At 39.8% G+C, this 18604-nt stretch overlaps 1 protein-coding gene across 5 annotated transcripts in view; it reads left to right on the forward strand.

Annotated features, from left to right (window-relative positions):
- Positions 1 to 18604, forward strand: part of COL4A5 (collagen type IV alpha 5 chain) — a 75342-nt gene that overhangs the window by 45384 nt on the left and 11354 nt on the right. For 2 of the 5 annotated variants that reach the window (XM_030967760.1, XM_030967761.1), the window contains exons 28-42: positions 337 to 434; positions 696 to 846; positions 1496 to 1609; positions 4195 to 4203; positions 4861 to 5028; positions 5898 to 5987; positions 6745 to 6894; positions 8148 to 8246; positions 9227 to 9316; positions 9621 to 9760; positions 10669 to 10795; positions 12014 to 12094; positions 12653 to 12751; positions 13328 to 13378; positions 14136 to 14321. In XM_030967760.1, the coding sequence (XP_030823620.1) occupies positions 337 to 434; positions 696 to 846; positions 1496 to 1609; positions 4195 to 4203; positions 4861 to 5028; positions 5898 to 5987; positions 6745 to 6894; positions 8148 to 8246; positions 9227 to 9316; positions 9621 to 9760; positions 10669 to 10795; positions 12014 to 12094; positions 12653 to 12751; positions 13328 to 13378; positions 14136 to 14321 (1653 nt within the window). Of the gene's footprint in view, positions 1 to 336; positions 435 to 695; positions 847 to 1495; positions 1610 to 4194; positions 4204 to 4860; positions 5029 to 5897; positions 5988 to 6744; positions 6895 to 8147; positions 8247 to 9226; positions 9317 to 9620; positions 9761 to 10668; positions 10796 to 12013; positions 12095 to 12652; positions 12752 to 13327; positions 13379 to 14135; positions 14322 to 16930; positions 16940 to 18604 lie in introns of all 5 variants that reach the window. The other 3 variants (XM_030967758.1, XM_030967759.1, XM_030967762.1) reach the window with 3 other exon arrangements.

The following is an 18604-nucleotide window of genomic DNA, read 5'->3' on the forward strand; positions in this document are numbered from 1 at the left end:
CAGTAAACCAGTAACACTTTGGTAAGACTTTGGGAAATGAGCTTGAATCAATAAATGATCTCCAAATGCTGCCTCAAGATGTTAATGTTTCTGATGTGAACTGCTTGTGATTTTTGTAAAAGCTCACAGCATAGGGAGTGCCCCCTCGGAGAGTCCCAGAGACCCTTTGTGACGAAGACTGAATGCTCAGAAGTTCTCTCAGCTGAATGGGTACCCCTTCAGTGCTTGGGCTAGCTAGCACAGAACCTCTTTTCACGGGCTTTAGGCATGTCTGGAGGAGTTGTTCTAATGCTCTCTGGTGTCCTTTCTGCTCCCTAATCTTCCTGTCATGTGTAGGTTTCCCAGGGACTCCAGGCCCGCCCGGAGCTCCAGGAACTCCAGGTCGCCCTGGTCTGGATGGACCTCCTGGACCACCCGGTTTCCCAGGAGAGAAGGTCTGTGTTTGTGTTTAGTATAAATCTTCCCTTAGAGGTTTTTCTGTGTCACTGGGAAGATGCTGAGGAGGATTTCACCTCTCATTCTCAGCTTTTGATGGTGGGGAAGTAAAATATTTTACTTGACAGTTTGAGTGAGGGTAGTAAAATAGTAATTGAACTCTAAGATGGTGGCCATTTTTAATTGGTTACTTTTAACATTTTTAGGAGAGGCTAAACTTAGAAAATCCCCTTTTATTTTTTTAAATTTCTTTGTTATAGGGAGAGCGTGGATTTGGAGTTCCAGGACCACCTGGGGCCCCAGGACCCCCTGGCATAAAAGGAGGTCAAGGACCTAAAGGTGATCCTGGCTTCCCAGGAAACCCTGGTCTCCCGGGCCGGGCAGGCTTTGATGGAACCCCAGGGCCCAAAGGTATTGAGAACTCTCCCCTGTTTTGTTCCCCTATTGAACTTTTTAAAATGTAGCTGTGCTGGAAGGCATATGGCAGTTAAATACAAGCAGTGCTGACTTTACAGCCATTACTTCAAAATCAATTTTTCCAAAACAGACACACCTGTGTAAATGGAAAATTATGTTCTCAAAAGGCAGCTAAGGGAGTAAATCCCAATCTGTGGCTCAGTACCTGAAGCTCTGTATTCTAAAAAATAATGTTTATATGGGGGCAAAGCTTTGTCAATAGAATAATTGTCGTTTAGATGCACTGTGCTTCCACATGCACAGTTAGCAATTCATTTACCTCTGCTCTTGACCATGGCCTGTACTGGCCTGCCCAGCATGCCTGCTTTACTGGGGAGCATCTTTTGAGTTTGATGTGGATAATGCTGCAATATGTCTATGTGTAGCCTAGAAACATAAACTTCATGCAGTCCATACTGAGTGAGGACAAATCTCTGGCCTTGGGAAATAGCCTCTGGAGTGTGTGGTTTTTTTCTCTGTTAGATCAATGTTTGTTTGCTTGCAAGGATGAGATTCCAAGTACAATGTGCAGGGACTCTGCTCTGAAAGCAAATGTCTCTGAAATGAGTTCAGTATTTGTCTAAACAAGAGTGTTCTCTTTTAGGTGACCCTGGACCAAGTGGACCACCAGGACTTCCAGGCCCACCAGGCATTCCTGGCATCGGTGGTCAAGGTCCTCCTGGATCTCCAGGACCTCCAGGTCCTGTTGGCCCCCCAGGTAAAACTTACACAAATGGTTCCCATAGGTTATTTCTGGCATATACAAGCAGGGACACAAGGGGCTGAAGGTCCAACTCACAGATAGACAGTGATAATTAAGTTTGTCTCTGAAGGGAGTTTGGTTGCCTTTTGTCTAAAATGACTGATGATTGATGAAGATATGAACTTGTTCCATCTCTACACAGAAGGGTACATGTGTGTCCATGTACATCATTCTGTTCAAAGTTCATTCAGGGAAATTCCTTTTCCTCTCATTCAGTGAATGGGCTTGCTGTGCACCAGCTCTTGATGTTGCAAGTATATGGCAGTCACCACAGTGAGAATACTTTCTGTGGTCCTCAGCATGCCTTGCACCAAAGCCCTTCCAAACACATCCAGTTCCAGTATTAAATATTTAATTCTGCCATGCCTGTAAAATGTTTGTGTTGCATGTCTGTGAGCTAGACTATTTGAACGTGTTTGTGTGTCAGCACTGGGCTTGTCATTGTTTGCAATGCATGCTGACAAAGCCATGGCCAGCTGTAAGACCATGGATCCTGGGTTGGTTGGTCATATTCAGATCTTTATGAACTGTGACCTGAGATTCAGCAAAGTGCTGAACTTGAAGGTGGACAAGCACTTGAGTAAACAGACCCATGGAGTTTGAATTCTGCTTGCATGCACAGTGTGGGTCAGGTTTCAATCTATTCTTCCTGAGTGGGGCAAGGAGCATGTGGTCAGGGCACCAGCCAGCCTGGGGTGTGCCCAGTGCTGGGAGCAGGGCACAGGAGGGGTTGGGACAAGGCACACAGGGGTTCCCTGGGGCAGCAGTGGGTCCTGAGCCTGGCTGGCTGTGCTGACTGTAGGATCCTGAGCTGCACTGGAAGCTAAACTGAAACAGAAGGACCTGATTTTGGGGTGAGGGGGGATGGATGAGTGTGGGTTTGAATGTTTCATCCAATGCATGTTCTTTTGTCTTCATGTAACATCTCTCTGGTGCTAGCCAGAGTTTGATTTCATGTGACCACCAATTTATTCTGCAAAATACCAATGTTGACAAATGCACAATGATTGCTAGAGCTGATGGATTTGAAATGCCTCTATTTTCACTCTTCATGTCTGTACTGACTAATCAGTGTGGCTATTAACAGCATGGGACTCTGAAATCTGGTGCATGCTGCAAGGTCCTGCTTCAGAAATCCTTATTTCCCTTGGCACTGCTCTGTCTCTGTTCTGTGCAGAATGCCTTAATTCCCTTCTCCCATCCCTCGTGTGTATTACTGGGCTGTTTTGATTCTGATCCTTTATGCAGCATTAGGGTAAAGTTTCTGGGACTCTGTTTTTCAGGTAATTTAGAAAATTCTTGGAGAGAAGTCCCTGTTCAGAATTTGCTTTGTCTACACCACCATTTATTCGAGTAGTTTGCAATAGGTCAACATTTTTCCTGTTTTGAATATGTAACAAATTACTTTAGAATTTACTGTGTTGTCTACATTGTTCTAATTATGATGTGGTTACTTTTTTGAGACCAGAAATTAGATTGGAATTAATTTCTATTTGAAAAAATATCTTTACCATTCTAGGTATGGAGTTTGTCCCATATATTATGTTTTGGTTTTTTTTTTCCCTACTTGCTGATAGAAAGTCCTTGAATACAGAGCATGTGTATCCGCTGTCCATCATCTGGTACTGTGGTTTTTTTCTGTGCAAAATAGCCACTCCAGGCACCTGACACCAGGGTTTAAAGCAGTGATAAGCTGCTGCCAGAGGGGAACATGCTTTGAATTAAATAAATGCAATTCCACAGCTTATGCCATCAAGAAAATTCAATCTACCTTTTCAGTGTGCAAAGAACACATGATGACATCACTCCTAAACTTGTTCTTGCAGCTGAGAGTGGGGTCACCATTACAGAGTTGGAATTCTTCTGCCTTGGTGTTATTGATGAGGTTTTGGCATGGTGGTGTCAATTATCTGAGACTATGCCAGGGCATGCAACATGCAGTATACCATCTGTGGTGTAACAATGTGTGCTTACATAATAGAACTGAAAGAATGGGGGAAAATATTGAAAGTTTTTTTGTGTAATAAGGAAAGAACATCTTTTGAAAATCCCTTTTTGGAGGGATTTAACAGAATGTGAGGCCAATCAATGAGAAGCTGATTGATAGGGGGTACTCTGGTACTCTGGTGCTCAGAAGGGGTCCAAGCCAGTCTCTAGAAATGAGAGTTTTGTAAGAAACATATCAGAAAAACCTTGTTCCCCACTTTTGTAAAGAATACAGACAAGGAGAGAGGGGAAAAATTTTTTTAACTGTACCATCAATATTTGAAAATATCTGTGGCTTCTGCATACAGGGATGGATGCACTTTTAAAAAGATCTCCAAGTTTCCTTGCAGTCTAGTTTCTCTTAGCTGCATTAGCATTGAATTCTTTGTATTTAGATCTGTTTTCAGTAACTTCAGATAGATTTTGGTTTTTTGTCTTTGTTCTAATCTATATGTGCTTTATTTTGTTTCCTAACTTAATGACTATTACAACTGCTTACTGCTACCTGTCTCAACTTCCTGATGAGCTCTAACTCGTTGGCTTTTGAACCTCAGGTCCCCCAGGTACTGTGGTTTCTTTACCAAAGCCTTTTCTTAACTTGAGATTTATGAATTCTTCTTTTTGGTCAGCTCTACTTCCAGAGTGAGCATCTTCACTGACTCTGTGCACTGGAGGGAAATGAGCCACCTGCTTGCTTCAGTGCCTGGAGCTCAGGGTCATTAGCACTGAACAATCTTAAGCAAATTCTGACAATTATTATTTTTCATTTAGGGAAAATACAGTGCAGTGCAGAATTTTGCTAGCCTTCAAAAATATTCAGCTGCTGTTTCCTTAGAACATAGGAAAATTGAGTAATTCATGGACATATGTGAATGTGAATACCTAATTTTAAAATACAAACTAGTCTACTAAATTTGGCTTTTTCTTTTAATAATCAGACATAAAATGTTGTTGAAGAGAATTGTTTTCTTTTTGAGATTTGAATTGCATTTGCTACATCTTAGTAAAATTTTAGTCATGTTTCTTTTTCAGGAGAATATGGCCTTCTAACACTTGGAAGCCATTAAAAAATAATTGGTTTTAGAAGACTTGCGGGGTGTTCAGCAGTGCTAGGAATGGATTGCAACTAAAACTATTCCTGCAGTACTATACCCAGTCACACAGATCTCAGCCTTGCCTCACTTTTTACTAAAAGGTTTTGTCTTAACCACATTGTCTAGGGCTGCAAGGCATTCCAGGGGAGAAAGGGGATCCAGGTCCTCCAGGCTTCGATATTCCTGGTCCTCCAGGTGACCAAGGAGCTCCAGGATATCCAGGGCCCCCTGGACTACCAGGGCCTCAGGGTTCACCTGGGCCTCCTGGCAGGGATGGAATACCTGGATTTCCAGGTAAGTTCATGTATTTTACCTGTGGAGAAAGACCAAACTGCAGTTACAGGTGGTAAGCTCTTTATGCTTGGCCATGCCAGCTTAATGTGCTTAGGTGTTTATCCTACCTATTTGAAGTTGGATCTATGTGACCATTACACCTCATACTTTAACAAAATTGTCACCAGATTTGTTGCATTAAAATCCTTGTTACCTTTTCACTCTTCCCTGTAACTTGATTTAAATATTTCATATATTATTCTTTTTCATAGCTTTCAGATATGCCTTTGATCATCATTGTTATGATACTTTTCTAATTTATTTTGTGATTTTTTTTTCTAGTCACTGCTATAATTGAGAATAAAATTTGTTTAAAAAATCATGAAAAATGCTACTTAGTTTTAAGTATTAATTTCCTTATTCTAAATGCTAGACTATTCAGTTAAGCTAGTCTGTTTTGGCCTTTGAAGTAGAAATACTAAAAATTAATTTTGATAATCTCTTGGTTAGAGGGAGCAATACAAAATATTCTAGAAGTAGTGTATACTTAATTATGTCTTCTTGCCTTTCACTCAAGTCAAGTTTGTTCCAACTAGTATTTGTGTTTCAAACCAGGGAACTAAACCTCTTGGAGATATAAACATGCTTTCTACCATAGCAGAGCAGTGCAAATTCTCTTCTCAGAGATCTAACTGGAAAAATTGCCACAATTTTCAGGTGTCATTTTATCTGATATTAATTTATGCAATAAATGAGTACTTGTAATTCCCTTAAAACACACATGTGCTGGTTAATAAATACCATAGAGATCCAGGGAAGCAAATTTAAGGTACCTGTTAGGTTTTGAGTTTCTGTTCAGAATGACAGTGTGGTTGGTTCAATGCTTTTAGGTGCCAAAGGTGAGATGGGTGTCATGGGAGCTCCTGGTCCTCCAGGGCCTCCAGGAACTCCTGGAAGAAATGGTCTGCCTGGCTTGAAAGGTAATGTTTGTTTTGTTCACCCCTGAAAGGGACACAGAATGCTGTTTTCCCTCTCCTGTGTTAAAAGAGGTTTTGTAATACTAACATTTAGGTTTTAATTTCTGGGACCTGCCTAAGTTATTGTCTTGTGACAGTGCTGATGTTCAGTATTGCTTTGCATTTTTAAGCCATAGCATTCAATCACTATTTAGTTGATGTCATGAATTGTTAGCTATTTTAGAAACATTTCCTTTGGATTGTTAGCATTGAAGTAGGGCAATATTTCTGCAGTGTGTTTTGAAGCCTGCTTAAAACAGCAGAAAGAAGAAAATCAGTAGCTTAAGGTTATGGAGTCATCAAGAATTAGCTGTATAGGTATCAGAGAGAGTCTCTTCTCTCTGCATTTTCCCAACCCCCTTGTTGGAGAAGAATTTTGAAAGAGTTTGGTTGGAGAAAACCCAGTTCACCTCTCCACAACAAGGAGGCTCTGAATCCCAAGGTGCCATAGCTGTTGTGCTGGTAGCACAGCATGGCTCAGACAGGCGCAGCTGCTTCCTCTGCTGCCCTGAGCTGGCAGACACCCCTGTGCACTCCATTCACTCAGCTTTGTTCCAGGGCTAAAGGTGCTATGGAGCACCTTCCATGAACTGCCTGACCATTGCATGAATTCCAACCTCATGAATAAATCATGGAATGCCTGTGTAAGACAAAGCATGACAAATACATTAGCCTACCTTTAAGGATTATTTTTTCCTTTTGTTGGCTGTACCTTCTGTAGGTAATAGTGGATTACCTGGTCCACCAGGACCTCCTGGACCAGTGGGGCAGAAAGGCATCAAAGGTGAAGCAGGTCTGCCAGGTCCACCAGGAACACTTGATCCCAAACAGCTGGGAGCAAAAGGAGAAAAAGGCGAGCCAGGTGTTCCAGGTAAAGAACTTTGCATGTGGGTGTGGGGAGGTGCTTTGTCCTCTACACATTGTAGTGAGCTGTGACTGAATCCATTACTATTCATTCATTCTTACAGAAAAAAATTAATTTGGAATATAGATGTGGTTTAAGGGTCTTGTGTTTAGGCTTTTTTAAAAGGGATTTTGTGACCAAGTTCCTTTTTATGATTAGTTTGCAGTGTCCTTGCTCATTAGCTGTTACTATTACTTGGCACATGGCAGTTTTGTAACAGCACTAAGATGCTTTTAGCAGGATTACAATTCACTCTTCTAGGAGTTATTCCTAAGCATGATGAGAGAGTTTTCATAGCTGCTGTCCTGGCTGCATTCCTGTTGTCTCAAAGGCCCTTTGGTCTTTGCCACATAGGATGAAGTTGATCAGGCTATCTGCTCATGCACCACCTCTGTATTCTCCCTTTGGGTGTCTCTCTATACCACCTATGAGCTGAATGTGTCATCTCTGTGTGTGTTTCTGCTTGGGGAATTGGCAGCCTGGAAGTCTTTTTCAAGTCTGTGTTCTCTCATTCTTACTGGCTTCTCCCTCCTCCCCCACCAAGGGTTCTGATGTCTGCTTTGAACTCTTAATTTAGTCTTGAAAAGAGTAAAAAATATTCTACCCTTGAGAGAGCCCGAATGCTTTTCCCTAAATGTTGTCCCAGCCATTATTGTGCTAATTTAGCTATTGTATTAATTTCTCATAAGCCTAGATAGGCTCCTAAAACACTATTTTTCTTTTCCTGTGGAAGGCAGGTTTAACTATGTCAGCAGGGCAACACAAAGTTGTTATAGGATAACAGCCACATAGAATTTGTAAAAATATGCTAAAAAACCTGCATTAAATTTTATAATATATTAGTCCCAAAGTGATTATGGTGTAGCAAGGTAATTGAACTTGTATATAAATAAATAATCTGGATGAATGCAGAGGTTAGAATGGAGTCTGCTCATCCAGAAGACAGCCCTTGAGTGAAGTATATTGGCATTAGTCATGAAGTTACTTTTTTCTCTACTTATTATATTGTTCCTGTTCTGTAGTAATTTTAAATTTTCCAGAACAAATACTTTGTGTTCTGTGATACTTTTCTTTGCTAAGCTAGGGGAATTATATTTACTGAAGAAAAATCCCTATTTGGTTTTTTATTCATCCATAGCTACATCTGATCCCTTAAGGTAAAAGAAAACATACAGTAGTAGTGATAGTAATAATAATAAAATATGTCTTTTTCCCTTGAGGTATCCCTGGTTTATCAGGCCAGAAAGGTTATCAAGGTCTCCCAGGTGACCCAGGCCCACCAGGACTTAGTGGCCCACCAGGTGTGCCAGGATTGCCAGGTCAGTAAACGAGGTCTCAACTGGACAGCTTTGATGAATAAAGATTTGCATGTATTTTTATCACATGGAGTTGGAATGTTAATCCGCTTATATCTAAACTAACGTTAGGGATTTGCACTTAAAACTGAAGCACAGTTTTGGGACATTTAAAGTCCTTATCCAAACACATGCTTGAAGCCCTTTCCTTCAAACAGACGCAAGAGCAGGTTTAAACTGTTCCCATTGAAGATTAAGGTGTCTTTCAGGATGACTGGAAAAGTACTTGCTGCTTGAGCAAGCAATGTGACTGCAGAACCTTCATTTCTTATGTTTATTTTGTATATTGCTAAGCATTCTATTTTGAAAATGGCCAAATGGATGTATTGCAAAGGCTGTCTGGGTGTCAAATATTTGCTTTAAAGAATTGCAAGGACAAAGAAAATTAATTCTGTTTTGCACTTCTTCTCCCTACAGCTGTAATAATTTATCGGAGATCTTGAGTCCTTTCTTGCTGTGTCTAATGTAGGCCTTGCTCTAGATATTTTGTTGGGCTTAGGGAATATTGTTAATATCCAGGACTCAAACTAGTTTGGGCATTGTAGGTTGCATTTAATTCTGTAAAAGAAGCTGCTGAATACTTGTTGCACATAAGAAGATGATGATGTGTTCATTCTGCATAGGAACTCATGACAGACCATGTCACACCAGTGCTGAATCCTTTCAGATAGTGACTAAATCCTGGACTGAGACTTGACCTATTTCATTAGACTTATTTCAAAACAAATAAGTGGCCTTGATCAAATCTTGGCTTGCAACAAAATGAAGGTGTTGAATATTTTACTACAAATAAGTGTGGAAAAGCAAGTAGGAGCAGTATGAGGCCTAAAGCAACTCCAAATCCATTGCTTGTAATCAGATGATAAGTATGTTCATATGAGAATGCATGGATATCAGAAACCTGTAATTATTGTCATTAATTAACTCAATCACACCTTTCTTAGGCATCAAGGGAGACATGGGGCTTCCTGGGCAGCCAGGACCAACAGGACCTCCAGGATTAAAAGGAGCTATGGGAGAGATGGGTCTTCCAGGTTAGTTTCTGTGCTTGAATTTTACAGTGTTCTCCTTTTGTATACCCCAAAGATGACTCTGCTTGTGTCTAGCATGTAATAATAGCAATAAATTAAGATTGCATAAAGCCCTACATACATAATGGAGATTTTTAGGTAATTGTTTTAGTTTGGTTTTAAATGTAAAAAAACATTAGCTATTCAAGGCCAGCCAGTTAAATTGTTAGGCCTTTCTAGTTCAGTTGCTGTACTTCGAATGATTTCTGTAAATTGCTGCAGAAGTTTTATTTAATTTTTTTTAAATTTCATTTTATCTTTTGGACAGGTCCCCCTGGGCTTAAAGGCAACCAAGGACTAGCAGGACGTCCAGGGCAGCCTGGGCCTGCAGGATTTCCTGGACTGAAAGGGGAGAAAGGTGACCCTGGTCTTTCAGGCATTGGTATTCCTGGTCCCCCTGGACCAAAGGTACTTTTACAAAATCCTTGAATTGAAAATTACATGAGGAAATTAAATTTTGTGTTGATTTTTTTCCCCTCAACTATTACTTTATATATATTATGTATAACTGTAAATATATATAAAAATATATTAGTAACAACCAGAGTTGACTTTTCAGGTGAGATAAAAATTTCTTTTAAAGGTGAAAATATTTATTTATAACTTAATCAGGTTAAAGGAGAAGACTGTTTATCAGACTTTTCAAGTTGGATTTACTTAGTGGCCTAATCTTCACTGTGACACTTTTGTAGTTGCTAGGGATTTATACAATTAATATCATTGTCCCCCTGTGTAATTATGTAGTTAATTCCTAAAAATTTCAGATATGCATTTAAGAACAGATTACTAATAATATAGAATGGTTACTGCGTCTTAAAATTTTAGTCTGTATAAAGTATTTTAATTAATATTTACCTATATCATCCTTTCTGCCGCTCACAAAAAAGTGACAGAAAGATCTTCAGAATGTCTTCCAGTCTTCACTGATGCCTTGCAATTCATGTTGTGCACAATTAACGTAGCAAAAACATTGCATGATTAAAGCTGCACTGGTTTCTTTTTTATTCTGCATTATCATAGGGTAAAAAATCTCTGATCCTGCTAGAAGAAAGGAAGGTACTTTTTTCTTTAACATAGGCCAGTTCTGAGGAAAAGCTATGATACTGTACACAAAATTATAGGGGAAAACTGTGGAAGTCTTTACTATTGCTGGTTTTGTTTCATTTTATGTTGAGATGATTCACATTAACTGGACTTGAGGAGAGGTGTACACAATATACTTGTGACCTTGATGTGATGGTAGGATGGGGAACATATAATAAGGACTTTCCTATCTTAAGAAATCTGGGTTTGTATTTCTGCTTAATGTTTTCCAGGGAGATCTTGGCTTGCCTGGGTACCCAGGTAGTCCAGGCTCTAAAGGTATAGCTGGAAATCCTGGTTTGCCTGGATTTCCAGGCAGTCCAGGTGCAAAAGGAGAACCAGGCCTTCCTGGATTCCCAGGTAATCATCAACAGATTTTTTTTTCATTTCCCTTCTTGCTAATATTGATATGAACAGCTAAACACAGTGGGTAACTGGAGGAGACTCCAGCTTCTCAGAGTTTCTGGCAATCTGCTGCTTCTAAGCTTTGTGCTGTTGGAATTGTCACTGCAAAAGTGTGGGAATGCCTCTCTTATTGAGTGCCTTCTGAAATTGAGGGGATGGAGCAGCTGTGTTAGTTAATACTCTCCATAGCACTCACTCTTAACGTCCTCTAACACACAAATATTGGGATAAAAAAAAAGTAGCTATTTTTTTTTTCTTCATGAATCAGTAAAAGAGTGCCATCCTGGAAGACTTAGCTGTTTTTTCATATCACTTATTGTCCAAAAAAGTGTGCTCTAAAGAGAAATCTCTAAAATATCATTAAATTAGGTTTTGCACTTTGCTCTTTAAAAAAATTGATAGTAGTTGTTCACAGGTGTATGTCAGTTTTTTCATTCAAAATTTAAAGAAACAAAGTCTTTACCTTGGCTGCATTTACAGCACTAAAGGCTGTTTTACAAATAAGCTTGAGATGCTTTGATGTAGAAAATTAGGGAATTTACAACTGTGGTCATGGCAACAGGAAGCTTAGCAGAAAACAAAACCTGACTATGAGCCTGACAGTTTTACCCTCTGTTTCATGTCATGCCTAAAAGACTGAGCAGCCACAAGGTGTATTGAGACACTGCCTTGGTCAGGCTCAGGTGTTGTTCAGAGCAGACACTGCAACAGATCAGATGTTTCTCCTGCCTCCCACTCAGCTCATGATGTCGGGGTGAGAATCTAGTTGTAAACCCTAGGACCATTTTTACTTTTTCAGGCAGGGAAAAGAGGATTGGGGAAGGACTATTCAATCCCAGTTCATAATGCTTTCAATTTGTTGTCAAGCAGAAACATCTGTCTTTAAAATGGTAACTGTTGAGTTGCTGTGTCCTTGGCCATGAGCACTCACCAGTTAAGAGGAGGCTTGAGAGTAGCAGTAAGGGCAGTTGTACCAGTATGTTTTGTTTCTGTGCATTTTTTGGTTTCTAATTCATCTCCTTACCAGCTGTAAATCTGCAAAATGGGCATAAATACAGTATCTTGATAGAATTAGCTCATTTGTAACTCAGGGCATCTCAGATTGTAGCATTTCAACATCTGCTGAAAAGTCAGTTTTGTTTATTATTTGATTGAAATGCCTGTACTTTGCAGGAACACCTGGAATTCCAGGACCAAAAGGTATTGAGGGCCCTCCAGGTAATCCTGGCCTGCCTGGACCACCTGGGCCAGTAGGTGAGCATGGACAGTGCAGCAGAGATCAGCTGCTTCTGTGAAAAACATAACACATGGAGGCGCTTCGTTTCTTATCCTTTTAGCATCAGGGAAATGTATCTATATGTACATGGGTGCTTGAACACCATTGCACATTGCACTTAATTCACTGAAATTATACAGCAAAGAAAGAAATTTTAACTTTATTTTGAGGACTTGTATTTGCTGTCAATTCATTAGCTATTGAAACAAGAAGTTAACTGTTTCTGTACTTACCAGCTTTATTTATGCTATGTATTACAGTGGTCTAACCTATTTTTATAGGAGCAAAATCCTAATTTATTCTAAAGGGAAGCATTGTATTTTTAGCAAACCAGTGACTGCTTGAAAAATCACAGGCCTAAAAGGCTTTTCTAAATTGTCAGGGCAGGGCAGAGAGAGAGAGGTTTAAGATTACACCCTTGTAAATCTTTTATTGTATTACCACACATTTAGATTCAAATAGTGGTGAAGGGGATGCTGGTTTTCTTTACTGCAGTTTAGGCAGGACTGTGCTGATGTGTTCCATCCCTGTTTTAGGTGATATTGGTCGTCCTGGCCCTCCTGGTCCTTCAGGGGAAAAGGGACAACCTGGTCGAGATGGTATCCCTGGACCAGCGGGTCAGAAGGGTGAACCAGGTTAGGTGTCCTTCCTGTTTCTTTCCTGCTCTTCACTCTGCATTGACATGTCCTGCTTCCTCTATTTTTTCTTTCCTGTAACTGCCCTTACACCTTCAAAGCTGTTCCTGTGGCTCCTGGCTGCTGGGTGGCTCGCAAAGGGTGCTGGCAAGCTGCCAGGGGAGCACAGGACAAAAATTCAGCCAGCTCTCCTGGATTTCATTACCTGGCTTTAACATCAGCCCCTGTTCCTGTATCCCATGGTAGCTGTATTGCTTCAGTTCAGTTACAGTGGATAAACAGTGTAATCCCTGCCCTAAAGATAGATCTGCAAATAAAAATGCAAACATAGTAACTCCCAAAATCTGAAAGAATGTGGATTGCAAGGGGATGGAAACAGTTATGAGGGTTACGGATGCATTCAATAGCAAACCCTCCAACTTTGTGGAAGACTGGTGAATGAATGAGAATCCAAGTCATCTCAAGGAATCATTTATTTTGATGAACTGCACTTTCATTGTTCTAAGCCTCATATTCCCATTCCTGCAGACCTGAAAGCTAAATATTGATTTTTGTCTAAATCTATCTTTTTTTCAGGTCTACCAGGTTTTGGGCGTCCAGGACCTCCAGGACTCCCAGGATTGTCAGGTAAAGCTTTTCTATTGTCCTTTGTTAAAAAGGTTCAGTGTAAAATACATTTACACACCAAAACCAAGAAGGGTATGTTGTTTTTTCTGTAACAAATGAATGCTATAGCTACAAGTAATTTTTTTTCCTCAGCAGACTGTTTTAAATTAACCACAGCAATAAAGACATTTTATTACTGGCCACTGTATTTTGTAAATTAGCAATTATGCAACCAGAATAAATGCATACAGAGCAATAGCCTATTGCATTGTGTGGAACTTTGCTGATTGGTGTCAGTAAATAAAGCATTCATACAACAGATGACAAATGAAGCTGCTTTGCAAGTATAGGTATTTGATACATTGCTCTTCTCTGGTAGCATTAAAGCTCCTAAATTTTCCAGGCTCATTTGAAAATTTTGCAAGTATGTCTTAATTTTCAGCAACATCTCAAAAAAAGGATGAAGTCTTAATACTGACAGGTTTCTTCACAGAAAGCCTTATTTGTAGGCTTACAGTCTCCAAAGATGTTTATGAATTACAGCATCACTGACTTAGGAAGACTTTTTAACATGTTATAAGCTATAGCACTTTCTCCTGCAAGGATTATTAGCCATCACTCTTTTCTGAATGTTAGACAATTTTACCCTCTCTCACCCTGCAAATAAGGGGGAGTTGTGGCCAGACTTTGCCTTCTGCAAGAGAGAAACAGCTTTGCAAGTTTGCTTTTGGGCTTTATATAAATTTGTAACCGTATTCACGAACATGACTTTTTACAGGGCAAAAAGGAGAACTGGGGTTACCTGGCCCACCGGGACCCCCTGGACTTCCAGGACCGAAGGGAGAACCAGGTTTCCAGGGATTCCCTGGTCTGCAGGGTCCACCAGGTCCACCAGGAATACCAGGGCCACCTCTGGAAGGTCCTAAAGGTAGCCCTGGCCCACCAGGTGTTCCAGGAAGGCCAGGTAAGAGCATGATCCATACCTGTGGACATCTGCCAGTACTTTGATATTTTGCTGGTGGGTCATCAGCCTTTAAATTGGCTCCATTTATTTGGATGGATAAGGTCAAGCCTCATGGCATAGGTGTATGGGCAACTAGAGAATTTTGTTGCCAAAAAACCCCAGTATCTATAAATAAACTAGCTTCAGTTTCTCTAAATTTCGGATGCCTGGCAGCAAAAATCAAAGGCATTTCCCCGCGGGAGGTTCTCCGCATGCTGCCCCAATAATCCCTCACAAGCACGATCCAGCCTCTGAACGCCTGTGGCCTTGGCAGTGTCACACCATCAGCAAACGTCACCGTGCACAAAAACCAAACATAACAAGCCCCATCATTCTGAGTCATGAAAATCAAATTCCCACTAGCATCCCAGCATGGTCAGATTGGACACTGCTCCTCATCTCCGGGCCATGTAACACAAGTCATTGCTCCATCGTGGCTCCCATGGACTCCACGCTCCATCGTGCCGTGTTCATCTTTCCATTCCATGTTTGCATCTTATTCCTGCACCAACTAATTCTGGGAATGAGAAAACACTACACTGAGTTAACATTGCTGAGCATCTACCTGGCCTGTGTTTGAAATTGATTTCTATTTTGTGTTATAGAATGTTTATCTGGATCTAGATACTGCTCTTGAAAAAATCTAATTTAAATGAACCTGCCACAGCTCCAGCTTAGTTCTGGATCTTTAGTCCAAAGTACTTTGCTACATCTAAGATTCATCTCACATAACAGGCTTGATATTCTCCCTAAAGGAGACTGCTTTCAAACCAAGCCATTGGTTGATTACAGGGATTTTTTTCCTTTGCAGATTAATGGTGAAGTAATATTTTTGTTTATTGCCCTCAAGTTATTCTTTAAATAAAAGACTTTTCTGAGGAAAGTTAGTTTTGAGATAGTACATTTGTAAAATAGCTGCAACACAGATATTGTTGATTTTTGGGTATCAAGGGAGAGTCTAGCTTTGCAGTATACACTTGAAAAGATTTAAAGGTTCCCATTTTCCTCATGCTTGATTTGAAACAAGAGGAGGCAGTCACACCGAATAATGTTTATTTGAATGGAATTTTATCAAAATATTTTCTCTAGAGCTGGAATTGAATCATACGTTATTATCAATGGCAATATGAGTTTTTTCTTTTGCAGAGTAGGCTATGAGCTCATATACTGTAACTGTGTATTTAAAAAATGAGTCATTATAAACATTGGTTTTAATCTATAACACCTTAGAACTAGCGTGCTGTTTGCCAGTATAATGAGGTTTTCTTTTAGTGCCAGTAAAAATACTTCCATTGTGTTTCATCCTAAACCTGCTTTGTGTGTGACTGATGTGGAACAACCACCCTATGGATTAATAATCCCCAGCCAGTCCCAATGTCTCCCTGGTTTCCTATTTGGCTGGTAGAATGAGGAGTGCGTGCCTTCTCCCTTTTTCCTGGAGGAACTGACTCCCTGCTGTGCCCCAGGGGTTCTAACCAGGCACTGGAGCATCCCTGCAGCATATTTGTAGCCCTAGTTTGCTTTGGACTTTCTGTTAATTCCTCTGTATATAGGGTAGTGCAGCAATTAAAGTTTTGGCCCAGGACACTGATTGGTCCATACCAGTATAGGCTTTGATTTTTAAAAGTTTCTTTTACAGAGGATATCTCCAAACTTTAAAGTCTTTAAGAGTACACCAGGCTAAGCAACCTCTGAGGTGTAATAGAAGTACCAACCGAGATCTCTGCTCTGCTATAGCATTGAGGCTTTATGGAGCTGCTCATCTGTTCACACTTCCCTGCCTAAATCAAGTGTTTACTGATTCTGATCAGCTGGGAAGGTGGAGCAATGGTGGGACTCATTTTCTGCAGGTTTATCGGCAGGGGAAGCAACCAGTGAGGTTCTGCTCAGCCATGTTCTCTCTCTTTTTCTCTTTCTTTCTCTTATTTCCATTTTTGTTGCATGCAATGTATAAAGTGAAGCATTTGTTTTGCTCAGTTACGTGTGAACTAATGTGGATAAACCAAACTATTATTGCAGTTCTGGTACAATCAGCACTCCAGCCTTTTGTTTCTGATGATAACAGAATCTATTGTTGGAATGCTGATTTTGTAACATTTCAACATAAGGCAGTTACTCATAAAAGCAGCTGTGTGGCTGTCAAATTACCCCTTCCAGGGACAGGAATAAAACCAGAAGCTGTTTGCGTGTACTGTTTGTTGTTGACTTCTGGGTATATTCTAAGATTAGTAAAAGAGATGAAGTCAAACATGAGGTAGCTCTCTGACTCCAGTTGAGTTACCCCTAAAATAAACATTGATAGATGGTGTTGGCATAGATTTAATAATTCATTATGAAATTAAGCCAATTTCCAGGGCAACAGAACACTGCTGTTACTCCACATGTCTGTTTTCCTTGCTATGAATAATAATAGTTTGGTGTTTTGCACACTGTATGTAAAGGAATATTGAGCTAAATCTAAAAAGAAAGGTTTAGTTGAATATGTTAGTTTGTTGATATTTCTAACAATTTTGATGTTTTTCCCCTTGTTCTAATGATGACATTGGTGAATTCTGACCCCCTACTCCCAGGTCCCTCAGGTTAGCCCTGTAACTCCAAAATAATAACTTTGCATGAAAATGAATGTATTACTGTTGTAGTGTCTAAATGTAGATATGCAGAGTCATGTTTCAGACATACCTTTTAATTTGTGGTGGGAAAAAAATGGTCAGAGTTGGCTTTCAGCCCTCTCTTCCATGTTGTTGTGGGACTGACGTTGAAAGGACACAGTTGCTCTGCCCATGGTGGAAGTCCATGTGAGTCTAGATTTGCAAGGCTTTTATAGTGTCCCCAGCTGTGAAACTTGTTTTTAGCATTTTTTCCCCTCAGTGCAGTTGGAAACAATATATTCTGATTTTCAGCTTTTTTTAAAAAAGCACATTGCGCTGTCCTCCCATGACTTGCTGCATAATTGTATGTTGCAGCTTGGGCAAGTGAAAGTAGTAATTTTTGTAGCACCTGCTACTGTTGATTTTGGACACTCTCAAGTGACTTAAATAAATTAGATGCTTCTTTTACACCAACAGTATTGGTAGGAAAATTTATATAGACTAACGGTGATGCTTTAGATTCCCAACTTAGAGCCTTTAAAGTTTGCAGTGCAGAGAAATCCTAATTTCCATTGTTTTACTTCAGTAGCCCATTTAGAGGAAATGAGGAAAGTTCTTCCTTCCACAAGTATTTAATGAAAATAAAGCTCACAGCCATGCCCTCCCTGGCACTAGGGCAGTGGGATAGAATTGGTGAGAACATTGCTGAGACATTTATTGTAACCTTAGTGTATCAGCATGGAGCACAAACTGGCACTTGGGAAGATTTTAACATCTGTGTCTAGACTGAAAATGACTTGGTATATCTATTTAATAATAATGATGTCTTTAGGTTTTGCTATGATGACTTTCAGGCAGCAAAGACCTGTCATGAAAATTTAATAAAGGAATACATTTTAGTTTTCAGCCTGCTGTCCTAAGCACTATAAGGTAGCAAATGTGGTAGCCCCTGATGTTTGAATCCTATCTTTATGCAGCCATGTCAAAAAAAGGAAATATGGCTTTACCTTTTAATTTAGCTGTGGTCACTCAAGCAGTAACCACACTTTCAAAGAGAGCTGCCATCGTGAGGCGGTGAGAGGAACTGAGCAATTGTATCAAGTTTTCTTCCACCCTGTGGCTGTGATCAGCCAGAATTCAGTGATGAACATGTATAGGACTGATTTATAAATCATAGCAAAACTGACCTATCAGTGATATATAGTTTATAAGTACTTAACAGTAACAATGAAATGTCCATGTCATTATTTTTAACAAATGTATTACAGTTAGTATTTAAAATAATTTACCAAATACGTAAGAAATAGTGCTGTGAAGGTAAACTTGTGTATTTATTGTAGTTTTTAGCTGCAAATTGCATGGTGATATGTTGATATATTTAAATCATTTCACTGACATGAAATATGCAAGTGGCACAGGAGCTAAAATATATATTAACTTAGAAGCATTGTAGAGACAACCAGCTTATCTTTTGAGAGAGCACATTTAAATCATTTTTCTAAGGATGTTATCACATGCCATTGTCCATATAACCTTGAGCAGGTAAATTAGCATCTTGAAATATTTTTATCAAGACAAAATAATGTCAGCAGTAAAGACAACAAATTCTAAATTTGCAAGTTCTGCTGTGCTTTTGCTTACAACATTTGCAGCCAT

This window comes from Camarhynchus parvulus, chromosome 4A, assembly GCF_901933205.1.
Source record: "Camarhynchus parvulus chromosome 4A, STF_HiC, whole genome shotgun sequence".
NCBI lineage: Eukaryota > Metazoa > Chordata > Aves > Passeriformes > Thraupidae > Camarhynchus > Camarhynchus parvulus.